Here is a 12,505-nt window from a genome sequence, read left to right on the forward strand (position 1 = left end):
TCCGGAATCCGGATGTATCCGCCAGGATCGCAGCCGGAATCCGTCCGCTAATTGTGAAAGTTTTCCGTGTGTGTGAATAAAGCTGAGTGAGCGGCACGCTTCTGACCACAAGGACTTGGGGCTTATTCGCTTGTAATGAGTAACAGAGTCGGGCGCGGCCGGAAATTGTGCGCCGTCAAATCGAATTGCCTACCTAAGCCCATTGCCCATTGCCCACCATCCTTCGTCCTTCGTCCTTCGCCCCTAAGTCCCCATCCACCCCCACCACCGATTCCCCATCCCTTCCGCCCAAATGATGCATAACTGGCCTAAACAAATTGCCTCATCATCACTCCGGCTCGCACATCCTGCCACCGAGAGCGAATTGTTGTTGATGCTGCTCGTTATTGATACCCTGCCACGGGTGTGGGGAGTACTAGGTTTCAAGGCGTTTTGGTCACGATGATATGCCATTTTAATTAAAAAAATAATCTTATCCTCTGGTTTCTTAAATCACTAGCATAGATTTATCACAGATGTTGGATTTGCAGCTCAAACTATACAGAAAATAAAACATTTGGTTGCAAAACAAATACAGAATGGGAAAACATCTAAAAAATAGTTTATACGTATTAAGAAAACATCTGACAAATATATATAGACTTACCAAATTTAAAAACATTTTGTATCTATAAGCAAAATAATTACTGGTAAAAGTCCAAAAACTATTAGTCGTACAGCACATGCTTGATTAAATTAAAACTACTTAGGGTCAGTAAAGTAAAATATAAAAACAAATTAAATTCAAATCTCTTGGCAAGGAATAGCCCTTTAACAAAAGAGTATCTTAAAATGTAACTCATCTCACGTTGCTTGGCTTCCAGTTGCGCTTTTTGGTTTTCGAGGTTTCTGCCTATTTCAGTACTTTGCGGGGCTTTGTTCATTTTTTTTTTTTTTTTGGCTACAATTGGCCAGCGGTGGCAGCGAATTCAATTAGCGCCTCGTGGGATGCAGGCTGCACTGCAACCTGGCCTTCGACTGGGCCAAAAACTGAAAGCCAACTGACTGACTGACTGGCCTGAACTGCGGGCCGAGAACAAAGAGCAGAGCTCGACAATTAGGCGGGTTAGTTGGCAACAACATAGATGGCCATAAGAGCATTATGGCCAAGTGCGGAATGATGTGGGAGTTGCGCCTCAATCGCATCAAGTATACGTCGCTTTGTCCATGCGTCTGTCGTAATTACAATAATAATCATAACAATAATAATAATATGTAATGTGAAAACAATGAAAGGAGGGCCACAATAATATTACTTTTATAAGATTAACTTGCTGCTTCTCCTTTTGTTTCTGATCATCAATGTCAAAAGTAGGCAATCCTAAACAGTGTTTCCAAATATGCTCTTTGACCTCCTCAATATATAAAATATTTTTATTTTAGTTAGTTTTTTCAGTATTATATTCCAATTTCGGGCTGTTAATTGCATAGTTATAGTTAAGTTGGAAATTTTTGTTACGAGTTTAAATCTGTGAATGTCACTCGATTGGAAATTTTTAACGAGTTCAAAGAGGTAAAGCATTTTATTATTGGACCCTTATTAGAATTGCTAGCGTAAAAATACTAATTATTTTGAGCGAAAAATAGTTGAAAATTCAGTTTTTTACATTTCACATTTTTTATAATAATATTTTTTACAATTTTACAAAAAAAGCTGTGAATGCCATTCGAAAAATTGTTAAGAGTTTAACTTTATTAAACAATTTTGCAGTAACTTAGCCAAACAATCTCCGCTTGATTTCGGAAAAAATTATTACGTCTATTTTTATTTTTGATTGTTTTTTACGAACATTGTTTAAAAAAAAATATCGTAGTTTCAAAAAACCAGTTGGCAATACAAATATCTGTCGGTTATTAATATACCATATACACCTACATATTTACAAACTGAATTTTTTGTAATAGTAAAGTTGCCTGCTTTGGCACTGCTGAAACATATCACATTTTTTATGGCTCCTTTCCGTTCGTATATTTACGGATATTTCGTGGATATTTGCTGGTCGTCGATGAGCCGTTAACGCAGCTGCCACTGTAACTGCAGATTCGGGGGCAAATCCCGTTTGGGGCGAGCGCTAATCAAATTACCACACAGCCGCGCAAATCAACTGCAAAATGTTTTAATTAAGAGCGGAAGAAAAGCGCGTGGGCGGGGCGAATAGTGAATGGGAATGGCAAATTGCAATTGCAATTGCAATTGCCATGCAAATCGACGCACAGGAACCGACAGCAACAGTTAAGTCCGGCAGCAACATCATGGTCCGTAATAGTGGCTCAAATGACAGCAGCAACAGCAGTAGCGATAGCGACTAACTGTTTCTGATCCCTCCCACAGGTCAGAGGTCACAGCTGCAACAGTTGCTGCTGCAACTAGCAACAAGAACAACGGTCGACAGCGACAAGTGCAGCAGAAGCATTAGCTGGCAAACAATAGTCCAGGTTTCTTTTTTAAAAAGGCCTTAATGCCCCATAATATTTTAGGGTTTTAATCGAAATGATCCAATATTATCTTTACTTTTGTATCGGGTTTTAAAAGGCCAAAGTGGTTGTTAAGATCTATTTTCTGCAAAAAGTCAATTAGGAGAAGATATATTACTTCAGCACAACATAATTTGTTAAACAGAATGATATCTTGTTATATCAATGGTCTACTTCTTATATTAATCTACAAAAAAACATATGTAATATTTATTCCAAAAAACATGCTCTAACAAATACTAAATTAAACTTAGTACGCCAACAATAAATGCAGTGCAATTAGAGAAATAACTTCTTCTGTGACTTAAAAAATAAGCTGCAAAAGTTATGACACCGAATATAAGAGCACCAACTTTCCAGATCAAATTATACGACAAAGAACACGTCGAACAACTTTATCCATGTCTATCAATCAAATAGCTATATGAAATATTCCACCAACAACTTCTCTTCCAACAAACTATTTCAGTTAAGCGTACCAGCTACATAATCATGCCGCTTTATTGGACAACACCAATTGATCGGCAATTTCTAGGACAAATAGCAACAGTCGTGGAGACAATAAACGAGGATTTTCAAAAACAGAGCCCTGCGATTTCGATTTGCCCATGCCCATTAACCATTATCCATTATCCCGTTTCGCCGGAGTTCCCTTTTTCTGCCTTCGGTCCCCCCTCCATCCCAAAAAAAATAAACCCGCGTCACGTAGGCAAGCAAATGAACTGCAACTGACTTCTGGCTTCTGCAACTGCCGCACACCTTTGGGGTCCCCCCCCTTTTCAGATTTTGCGATTCGAAAGGGCGCAGGCGTCGGGCGACAGGACTCGTCGTATTTTGGATGCCGACGATTCCGATGGCGATGCCGAATCCGATGCCGAGTCCATTCACCAAAACAGAAGTTCGGCTTCTGGCGTGCGGCATGTTGCAAGTTGGCAGAACTGGCGACAAGGCTATATGAGTGCTGGCAGCGGACTTGGTGGCTCAATTGCGCCTCGCACGTTGGCCAGGCAGCAGGTCCTTGCGGCACCCGAAAGTCCCGAATCGAGCTTAACGCATCGTGGCCGGCTTGCGAATTATTACGCGTGAGCAACTGAAACTTCAAACTTCGAACTCCAAACTGAAACTCAGGCGGGTTATATTATCCTGCATTCGCCGGTTCGATTGTGTGTGCTTTTTTTCCAGTGCTATTTGTAGGGGAGAAGGTCCTGCTGGTTTTCCAGTGTATCCTGGCATATCCTGGTGTACAGTAAGTACAGTAATCCCCCGCGTTCCGCGTGTTATTTCCGCTTCCGCGTGCGTGCAATTAGTGGGCGGCATGGCGGCCCCGAGCCGCCGCCACCGCAATCGGCCGAAACGCTTGAAGACAATGTCGCTGCTACAACTGGTGGCAATACTTTTGGGGCTGACTGCAACGCTGGCAGCCGGAAATGACGCCATTTCCGCGCCGAAAACGGCAAAGGATCTGCAGCAGCAGCAGCAGCAGCAACGCCATCAGATGCCGGACATCGAAGATGATGGCGGAGCGCGACCAGACAAGGACTTTGACTTTGCCGCCTATGTGAACGGTGAGTTTTTTCTATTTTGCCACCACAGAGCATTCCCAAAATGGCCAGGGGACCCAATCACTTTCGCATCCTGTCGCACTCGCCAAAATGGAAATTAGCCTGCCACTCTCCACAGAGACTTTCACGTGCAGCTGAAAAGCAATTTTAGTACTCTAAGTGGTCACAAAACAATTGAGTGTCTGGACTGCGCCAATTTCCAGCTCTTAGCCGCAAATATATTTAATTTGATTGGAAAACTTGGCCACAAGTGTGCGCGGGGTAAATCATCTACAAGGACTGCGCAAAGTGGCTAATTGAACCAAGCACTTTGTATTTCTAAGTAGCATAGTTATGATTCGTAAATGGAAATGTAGCTATGCAAAAGTACCTACCATTTTGTGTAACTGAATAATACAAAATGTGTATTACTAGTGTATTACTTTTAAATCAACTGCTTTCAGGAATAGAATTAGAATACTTGAATAGTACCTACATCATAATATACAAATCCCTGGTGATTCGAATGCTCTTGAATCGATCAACTTAAATCTATTCAAACTCTTTTTTTATTCCAAGAGCTTAAATCAAATCAAACACGCCAAATTACAATATTCAATTGTTGATTTTAAAAAAATACCTGAGGTTTGTTATAACTAAAATAGAGAATTGGGATCCATTTTTAAAATTTGTAAAATATTTTTAAGGTATAATTCGTATGTCCTCAGCGATTTGTTTATTTGTTGATTATTTTGCCAATCAATAAGTATAGAATTCTGGTCATAAATTAACCTAATCAATATGGAAATTTCACCTTCGCAAACAAGATGAAGTGCCCCCTTGCTGCACCCATTAATACTTAATCATTTCCAAGCTAGTCAAATTCCAGAGTGCTTTCCTGTTAATCAGAACCTAATATCCAATGAATTTCACAGGAAGTGCCCGATATTAATCAGATATTCTCCAAATAATTTCCATGTCGAAACTTAACAACCGAACAAATGCTAAATCGTCTATGCTAACAGTGGTAATTTAGAGAATTTCATTTTATATTTGCCACTATCAAGCTGTCAATTGCGAATTGAGGCATATATATTACAATTGGCACCTATATATGTACGTATATAAATATATATATGGCTGAGATAACTGCAATGATATGTCGTCCGAAATGTTTGCTTTGCTTTGCGAAAATTGCAATTTAAATGTTGTTAAATGCGAGGATGGTGTTCGTGTGTGTGCTTTGCCACTTAACAGTTACACAAAAGTCACACAAACAATTTTTAGTGGGGCGATTGTGGCGAGGGGGGAGGGGGTTTAGGTATAAAAGGCGAACTGACCGCACTGACAAACATTTCGTAACGTAAAATTTATTTATACCACTTGTAACTGCAAAATGTAATTTTGTGGAAATCACAAAATGAGTTTGTGGCACACGAACAGCCAGCATGCCCACACTGCGTATGTGTAATCCGACTGGCAAGCAATTGCATTACTCATACGCAGTGTGAGTCGCCACCCCCCTCCCGAAATGTATGCTATAAATTTTTGCATGTCAATATGCTTAGCCATTCGCTTTGCCCCCATTCCTCATCCATTCGAAAGCAATTAAATTCGGAAAACACTTGCACAAACACATGATAGTTATACAATTATTGCAAGTGTGTCTTGCTTTTGTGTGGCAAATTGAAGAAGGAGGAGGAGACTGGTTGGCTGCTCTGACTTGTTGCACCATCGATATTCAGCCACTTCATCGTCCCGATGAGATCGAATCCACTCAATGCCATGCGTTTACACTTTAAATAGCCGGCGGCCAAAGGTAACACCTTGCGCCCTGTGCCTTTGCTTTTACTTTTGCTACTTTGCTGCATCCGTTTTGCCATAAATTATAGCCCGATAGGAGTGTGTGTGTGTGCCACGTGGCTTATGTGTGGGAGGTGTGCGGGTGTGTGCCCCATGCATATGTGTGCTTTGCAGGTGCGGCTTTGTTTGTAGTACCCCGCAAGGTACGAGTTCAAAGGGTAGATTCGTTCGAGTAAATGTATATATATATAGAATATTTATGCGCCCCACAAAAACCTTTTCACTTAATTTACTCCAGATATTCGATTTTTACTAGCTTTGAAATTTACTTTAAGATATTTAAGATGAAATTTTCTAAATAATTCCACACGCAAAAAATCTGTAGTATTACAAAAAAAGATTTTAGACAAAAAATATTTTAGACATCTTTTTTTGTATTATGTTAAATATTAAGTAAAAATAAAAGTATACCTAAAATGATATATTTAATTTATCCATAATTTTATAAAGTTATTTTATTTAATACAAATAACTAGATATGTCTGTGTTTAAAGAATTTTCTTTAAATTACATTACAAAACAGTTTAAAAACATTTTATTAGATCAAACTAAAATCTTAACTTTCCTCTCTTTTAATTTCTTGGGAATATTTTGTAGCCCAAAGTCTGACAATTTAATTGAAATATTTTGCCAAAAACAAATACTCAGTATCTTCACTTTCGATCCTTGAAAAATCCATCTAGATACTTTTTCGTTTATTTTTGGTTGAGTGCTAACATTTCGCTGATTTTACAACCGCGACAGGCAGCGTTGACAGCCGAAAAAAAGGGGAAAGCCATAAAGCGGTTGGCTTGCAAAGTTCGAAGAGTAGAAACCGCTGTTGGCCGTCGTTGAACCGTGGAAACCACCCTCGCTTGTTGGCCAGCATCGCCGGCCATATGGTCCATATTTAAACCTGGCCATAAGCCGTTTGTTTGCCAGTTTGTGCCGTTGTTTGTTTGTTTGTTGTCACCTTGCTGGTGGCATTTTCTCGCCCTCCTCTCCATTTTACTGTCATACTAATGCTTCAAGGATACTGTTTTGGAAGTTGGCTAATATAAGAATGGATAAGTAACAGTGTAGTGCAGCATATCTATCTATATATCAATATATATTTTATTGCTTATATTGCTTTAATTCCAGCTTTTAGTTTTATGTTTGCTCACAGCTGGAAACCATCGAATATCAGCAAGGAAAAACTATTTAAATAGCTAACAATTAATTAGGGACTATTTAAATCTCTATTCAAGCTAACTACAAAGTAATGAAAAGTTAGATTTGTTTGCGAGTTTTGGTGCCGCAAAGTTTTGTGCTAGTCTATATATTCTAGAGAAAATCCTTAAATGGTCACCACATTAAATTGAAAACATCTATATTTATTAGCCTGAAACAAATACTATATCCTTATGAATGTTTTCCCTTGGTAGTTACTTTTATTGCTGGCGCAATTTACGGCCACTAAATTAATGCATTTTGCTAATATAATAGATGCCTTTTTCAGTTGGTTTTTCTGCAAGTTTTTAGCATCACTGCCAGCCTGTTTGTCTGCTGTTTTTCGCAACCGTTTTTCCAACGTTTTAACCGTGCCGATGTTATTGTTGTGCTGTCCATGAGCAGATAATCAAAAGTAAATAAAAACATTTTTCATTGTGTGATTCGCAGACAGCGAAAGGAAACCCCGCAAAAGGAGACAGACTAAGTAAATACTCGTACATTTTTGCGCACATGAATTATTTTCAAGTGCCTGAAGCGGGCAGAGGATAAATTAGGAGAAGCTCCACTCAGCCTTTTGGCATTTTATGAATTATTTCGTAGCTCATTAACGAAAACACGTTTAAGTACTTAAATAATCAACGCTTTTTTGGCCCCAACGCAAAACTTTTGTCAGTCAGTCAATCTCACAGTCTCATGTGTGTGTGTGTGCTTTCAGTGGGATAGGTAATTATTTCAACGATTATTGGGATTTGTTTTGAAAGGCACTCGGAGAAGAGCATTTAATTAACTCTGAAGACACTTTGATTGGAACAATTAGAGGTCTAATCACATTTAACAGAAGAACACAATCGGCTTAAAACACCCCATAGTCTTTAATTGGAGGATGGAATCCTTGAGCATCGGCATTTGTTAGTTAATCAGCTTAAAATTAATTAAGTTTAGCATTAATATGAGGACAAAGGGAAAACGTTTTATGGCACCAAAGCTATGGAAAATGTAATTTAAGCTTTGGGCCTGTTGGATATTATTCATTTCCAAAACAAGGCAACAGCTATTGTTCGAAAATTTAATCACTCAATAGGATTTTAAATTAAGCAAAGCTCTCAGTCATTTTTGTTATGCCTATAAATGTTAGAAATATATGTTTCTTAGAACCTATTTAACGCTTTATGGAACCTTATCTCTTTACTTTCCAGTAAGGAGCTAACTGGAATGAAAAAGTTTTTACAGCGCACACTTAAACTTTTATTTTAGCTACAACATTTTACTAACCTCCCTTTAAAACTCTCCCATTTTATTGCTCAAATTATGTATGGCTTTTATCGATAGTTAAGCAATAATAGTTCATCGCTTTTAGTTAGCTAAATAAAGTTATGATTTGTTTACCCGGTCAACTAATTTTAAATTCTAATTATTGTTTATTTTCGGTTAAGCCGCTCTCTGTGGGGATTCCGTTTGCCATAAATTGTTGATTCACAATTTGTTTGCTTTCAGCACAAGGAAAATATCAAATTAAATTAATTAGTTTTTCGGTGTTTGCGTGTGTGTGTGTGGTGGTTTGTTTCTGTGGGCAACCATATTTAAATTTAAATACGGATTTATATAAGTAAAATTCTGGTAAATTACCCATATTTCGTGAGTTTGAATTGAAGTGCTTTGTTTAGCCTGCCTAATTGGATACAAGATGCACGAAACCTGAAACCTCATGCCGCAATGGACGACTAAATTAGGCTAAGGATCCTTTGTGTCCTCGGACTCCGAATGAAGGAATGGAGTCCTGAGAAGTGAGCAATCTGCCATCTGTTAATCGAGTGAAAAGTGCTCCCTTGTCTGTTGGCCAATTAATAATCGTCCCAACCCAATGCACTTGTCGTCCGACAATTGTCCTTACTCACTCAGCCTAATTAGCCTGCAATGCATTTGAGGCCATATGCCAGCTGTGCACTTGAAAAATTATTAATGGCATTTGCCGAACTTGTGAACTTTCACAAAATTTAAATTTTCTTAAACAGCACAAAATTATTCACCTTATTAATGATACATTAGTATATATAGGATAAAAACACATTTTAATGATAAATATAAATTAGTGAGAAGCATAGAAATACCGATTATTTCAAAAAACCATAAAACAGTCATGTTGTAAAATCTTAATAAGCACTATAACTATAGTTAAATATATTATAAATATTATTTGCTAAAAGAAAACTTCTTTTGAGCAGTGCATTCATGGCCAACAAATTATAGGCCAATTGGCCACGCCCACTTCGGGTCCGATTCCATTCTGCAATCGGCTGAGGATTTATTTTTATATCCTGGTCGTTAGTGATAATACTCCATCCGTTTTAGCCGGCGCTTTTATCGCCCGCATCCTCCTCGTCCTTCGCATCCTTCGTCCTGCCGCTGCATACGGTTAAGAGCCTGACTTTGTCCCTTGAATCGCTCCAAATGTCGTCGTCGTCAGCGTCTTTGCTGTTGTCGTGGCTGGTGCACTGCACCCACCAAGATAATGCCACAGAGCAGGCGATGGGGGCTCCTTAAGTGCTGGCTATGCCCGGAACAATTTGGCACCACATTGCGTATGATTAATATAAATTGTTTGGACTTCATTCTCGCTCGCTTTTACCCTCTACCCGTCTCTGTTCCACCCATTGACACCCCATGAAGGCATAGAGCAGTGGGAGAATGGAGAGGTCCTGAATTTGCGAGCACTTAAAGGAATTGCCGCCCGCTTAAAGTACAGTGAAGCATTGCATTTATGGCCTTAGTTGGTAAAATTCAAGCACGAATTACATTAAGAATATAACGAGCTGTTCATCTCCAGGTTCTCAGTTATATAAAAAGATTTTACTTGAAGAAAGTTGATAATCTTCATTTAGATAACTATAACATTAATAATATACTTTTCTGACAGAGTTTATTTAAATAATTAATTTAGAAAAAGTTTTAATAGATATAACGCCTTATAAATAGGTAGATCTCATCAAAGTGTATCAACTTAATAGTTTGATTTATAAATTGTTCAGATACATACTGAATTTGTATGCGTAGATTATAATTTATAAGGTTTTTATTACAACCTGTTTTCTCAGTGCATTTGCCAGCGATTTGAGTTATCGATCGAACCGCTTGCTCAGACATGCATTTCCCAGAAAGTTCGCTGTCTTTCCATATGCTTAAAGCGTGTATTTAGCTTTTCGGCTAGAGAGGTGGCACTGTTGTTGTTCCGGTTCCGGTTGTTGTTGCTGCTTTTCTGCTGCTGCTGCTGCTGTGCCGTGGTTGTTGCAGCTGCCACATGCCATGGGGCAAAGTGTCACATTACTGAAAGTGCGACAGCCACGGCGAATGCCGGAGCACTCTTCTGCTGTTCGGTCTTCCTCCCTCTGCTTTCGAATCACTAGCTGCAGCTCCTCCTGCCATCGCCGTGATTGGGTTGCTGCTGATGTTGCAGGGGGGCAGCAGCAGCAGGGTGCAGCAGGGGCAGCCACATCCCAGCAGCAACAGCAACAACATCAGCCACACGCACCAAGCTCAACTTTGCTATCATTTGTGGTTTTGCATGTGCCGCATGCAGCATCACCAAGTGCTGGCTCCTCTTTCCCGCACCGGAACCTTACGAAAAAAAAAAATGAAATAGAAGAAAACCTGGGAAAAGAAAAGTACTACGCCGGACAAAAACAAAAAAAAAAGAAAACGGCATAAAAATCGGGTACACGCTTCAAAAATTCAACGGCCTGCCTATGAAAACGAAACGGGAAGAGGAAAAGCCGCAAGCGACGGACGAAAGAAAAGCCGGGAAAAGTGCACCGAAAGGGGCAGGATTTCGGGAGCCAGTGGTCTGGACGCAGACGATTGTTGCAGCAGCTTGCTTAAATTTTATGTCCTTCCTTTTCATACTTGTTAAGCCGCCCCAAACGCCGCTCAGCGAAGGGGCGTGGCAGGTGCTCCATTGCCACCCTTTTTTTTTTTTTTTTTTACTGATGCACGACGACGGGCGTGAGATGTTGCCGCTGGCACACACACACTCTCAGATACGCACATACACACAGGTGTGGCACAGGTGGCAAAATGGTGAGCCATTAAAAAACAGCTCCGACGCACGGATTCAAGTGTAATTTTTAGCACCTCGCGGAGGACTTTCAAAGGAAATTGCACTCCCGAAAGTCATGGCAAAGTGGCCGGGGAAACTTGTTAAAAACATAAGTCAAAACAATTGAGAAGCGCAGAGAAGGGATCGATAAAAAAGGTAAGGGTATCAAATAATGAGAAGCGCAGAGAGAGGCGCAATCAAAGAATTATCGAGCTATCTTCAGTAGCTTTTAATTTAACATATACTTACGCATTGCTTAGAATATTCAAAAGTATAATCTTTTAATCTTCTTATAGTATTGTACTCATGTGCTCTTCTTCTACACACAAAGTGCCTTTTTTTTATAAATACTAAGCAGCTTCGAACTTAAAGTTACCCAACTGAGTTTAAGGCCAGAAGTCCGAAGCAAACTTAAACTCAAACTCACTTGACTCATATACTTATCTACCCAACCGTTTCGCTCCCCACAAGGCGCTCAATGAAGTGATAAACTGGCAACATTTAGTCCTTTTGTCTTTTCCCCACTTTTCAGCTGCCTTCTTTCGCCTGTTGTGTTTTATGACTGGCGAAGAAAAAGCAAAAAACAAACAGAACAAGGGAACGGGGCAAAAAACTTTCAAGCGCAACGGAGTGCGAAACTCTGGCTCAAAAATCAAATGACAATAAACAAAAAAGTGGGTGGTTGCAGGGCAAGGGGGTGCAGCCATAAAATAAATTAACCTTGAAGTTCAATGCGCAACTCAATTTGCTGCCTTCGGGCCAAGGAGTCGCCCTCGAAAATTGTTGCTTATTGCCGGCCAAAAAGGGGAATGCAAAGAGTTCATAAAATGCCAGTCAACCCTTTAATCCTCAGCCACAGGACTTATTGTTATATGGCTTTGCGTGATCTTTTTTAAGAATAAGCCATTTTTTATAGCCTTCAGCTTGCTTTCAAAACTTTAAGCTTGTGATCCATTTTCAAATTCTCATTTGCTTGGGAATATAAATATTTTTGTATAATATTTTTTAATTAGTATTAAACACGCTTCACTATTTTTGTGTTCAAATGTCATGTTTAAAAGGTTATAAAAAGCACAAAAAGAAGCCAAAACAGATACTGTTCTAGGGTATAATTATACAGAGAACAAAGCCTGTAGATACGTCTACTGTTTTACCTCATTTGTCTTTGGGATTCTGGGAATGAGGGAAAGCAGTGAAAGGCTATATTTCAGGCAGCCAGAAAATATGAATAGAGTGCCAGGGCAAAGGTCAAAGGCTCGGTTCGATAATTACCCATCATAATGGAGCCAACGAATCGCTTCGA

General features: G+C 39.4%; 1 protein-coding gene across 1 annotated transcript in view; it reads left to right on the forward strand.

Moving 5' to 3' along the window:
* Positions 1 to 3,513: 3,513 nt before the first annotated feature.
* LOC108045270 overlaps positions 3,514 to 12,505 on the forward strand; it is a 44,396-nt gene continuing 35,404 nt past the window's right edge. Inside the window, exon 1 of the mRNA XM_017124544.2 lies at positions 3,514 to 4,079. Coding sequence (XP_016980033.1) covers positions 3,830 to 4,079 — 250 coding nt within the window. The 5' untranslated portion in view covers positions 3,514 to 3,829. The remainder of the gene's footprint in view (positions 4,080 to 12,505) is intronic.

Source organism: Drosophila rhopaloa, unplaced genomic scaffold (assembly GCF_018152115.1).
Source record: "Drosophila rhopaloa isolate 14029-0021.01 unplaced genomic scaffold, ASM1815211v1 contig_3, whole genome shotgun sequence".
In the NCBI taxonomy this organism is placed as follows: Eukaryota; Metazoa; Arthropoda; class Insecta; order Diptera; family Drosophilidae; genus Drosophila; species Drosophila rhopaloa.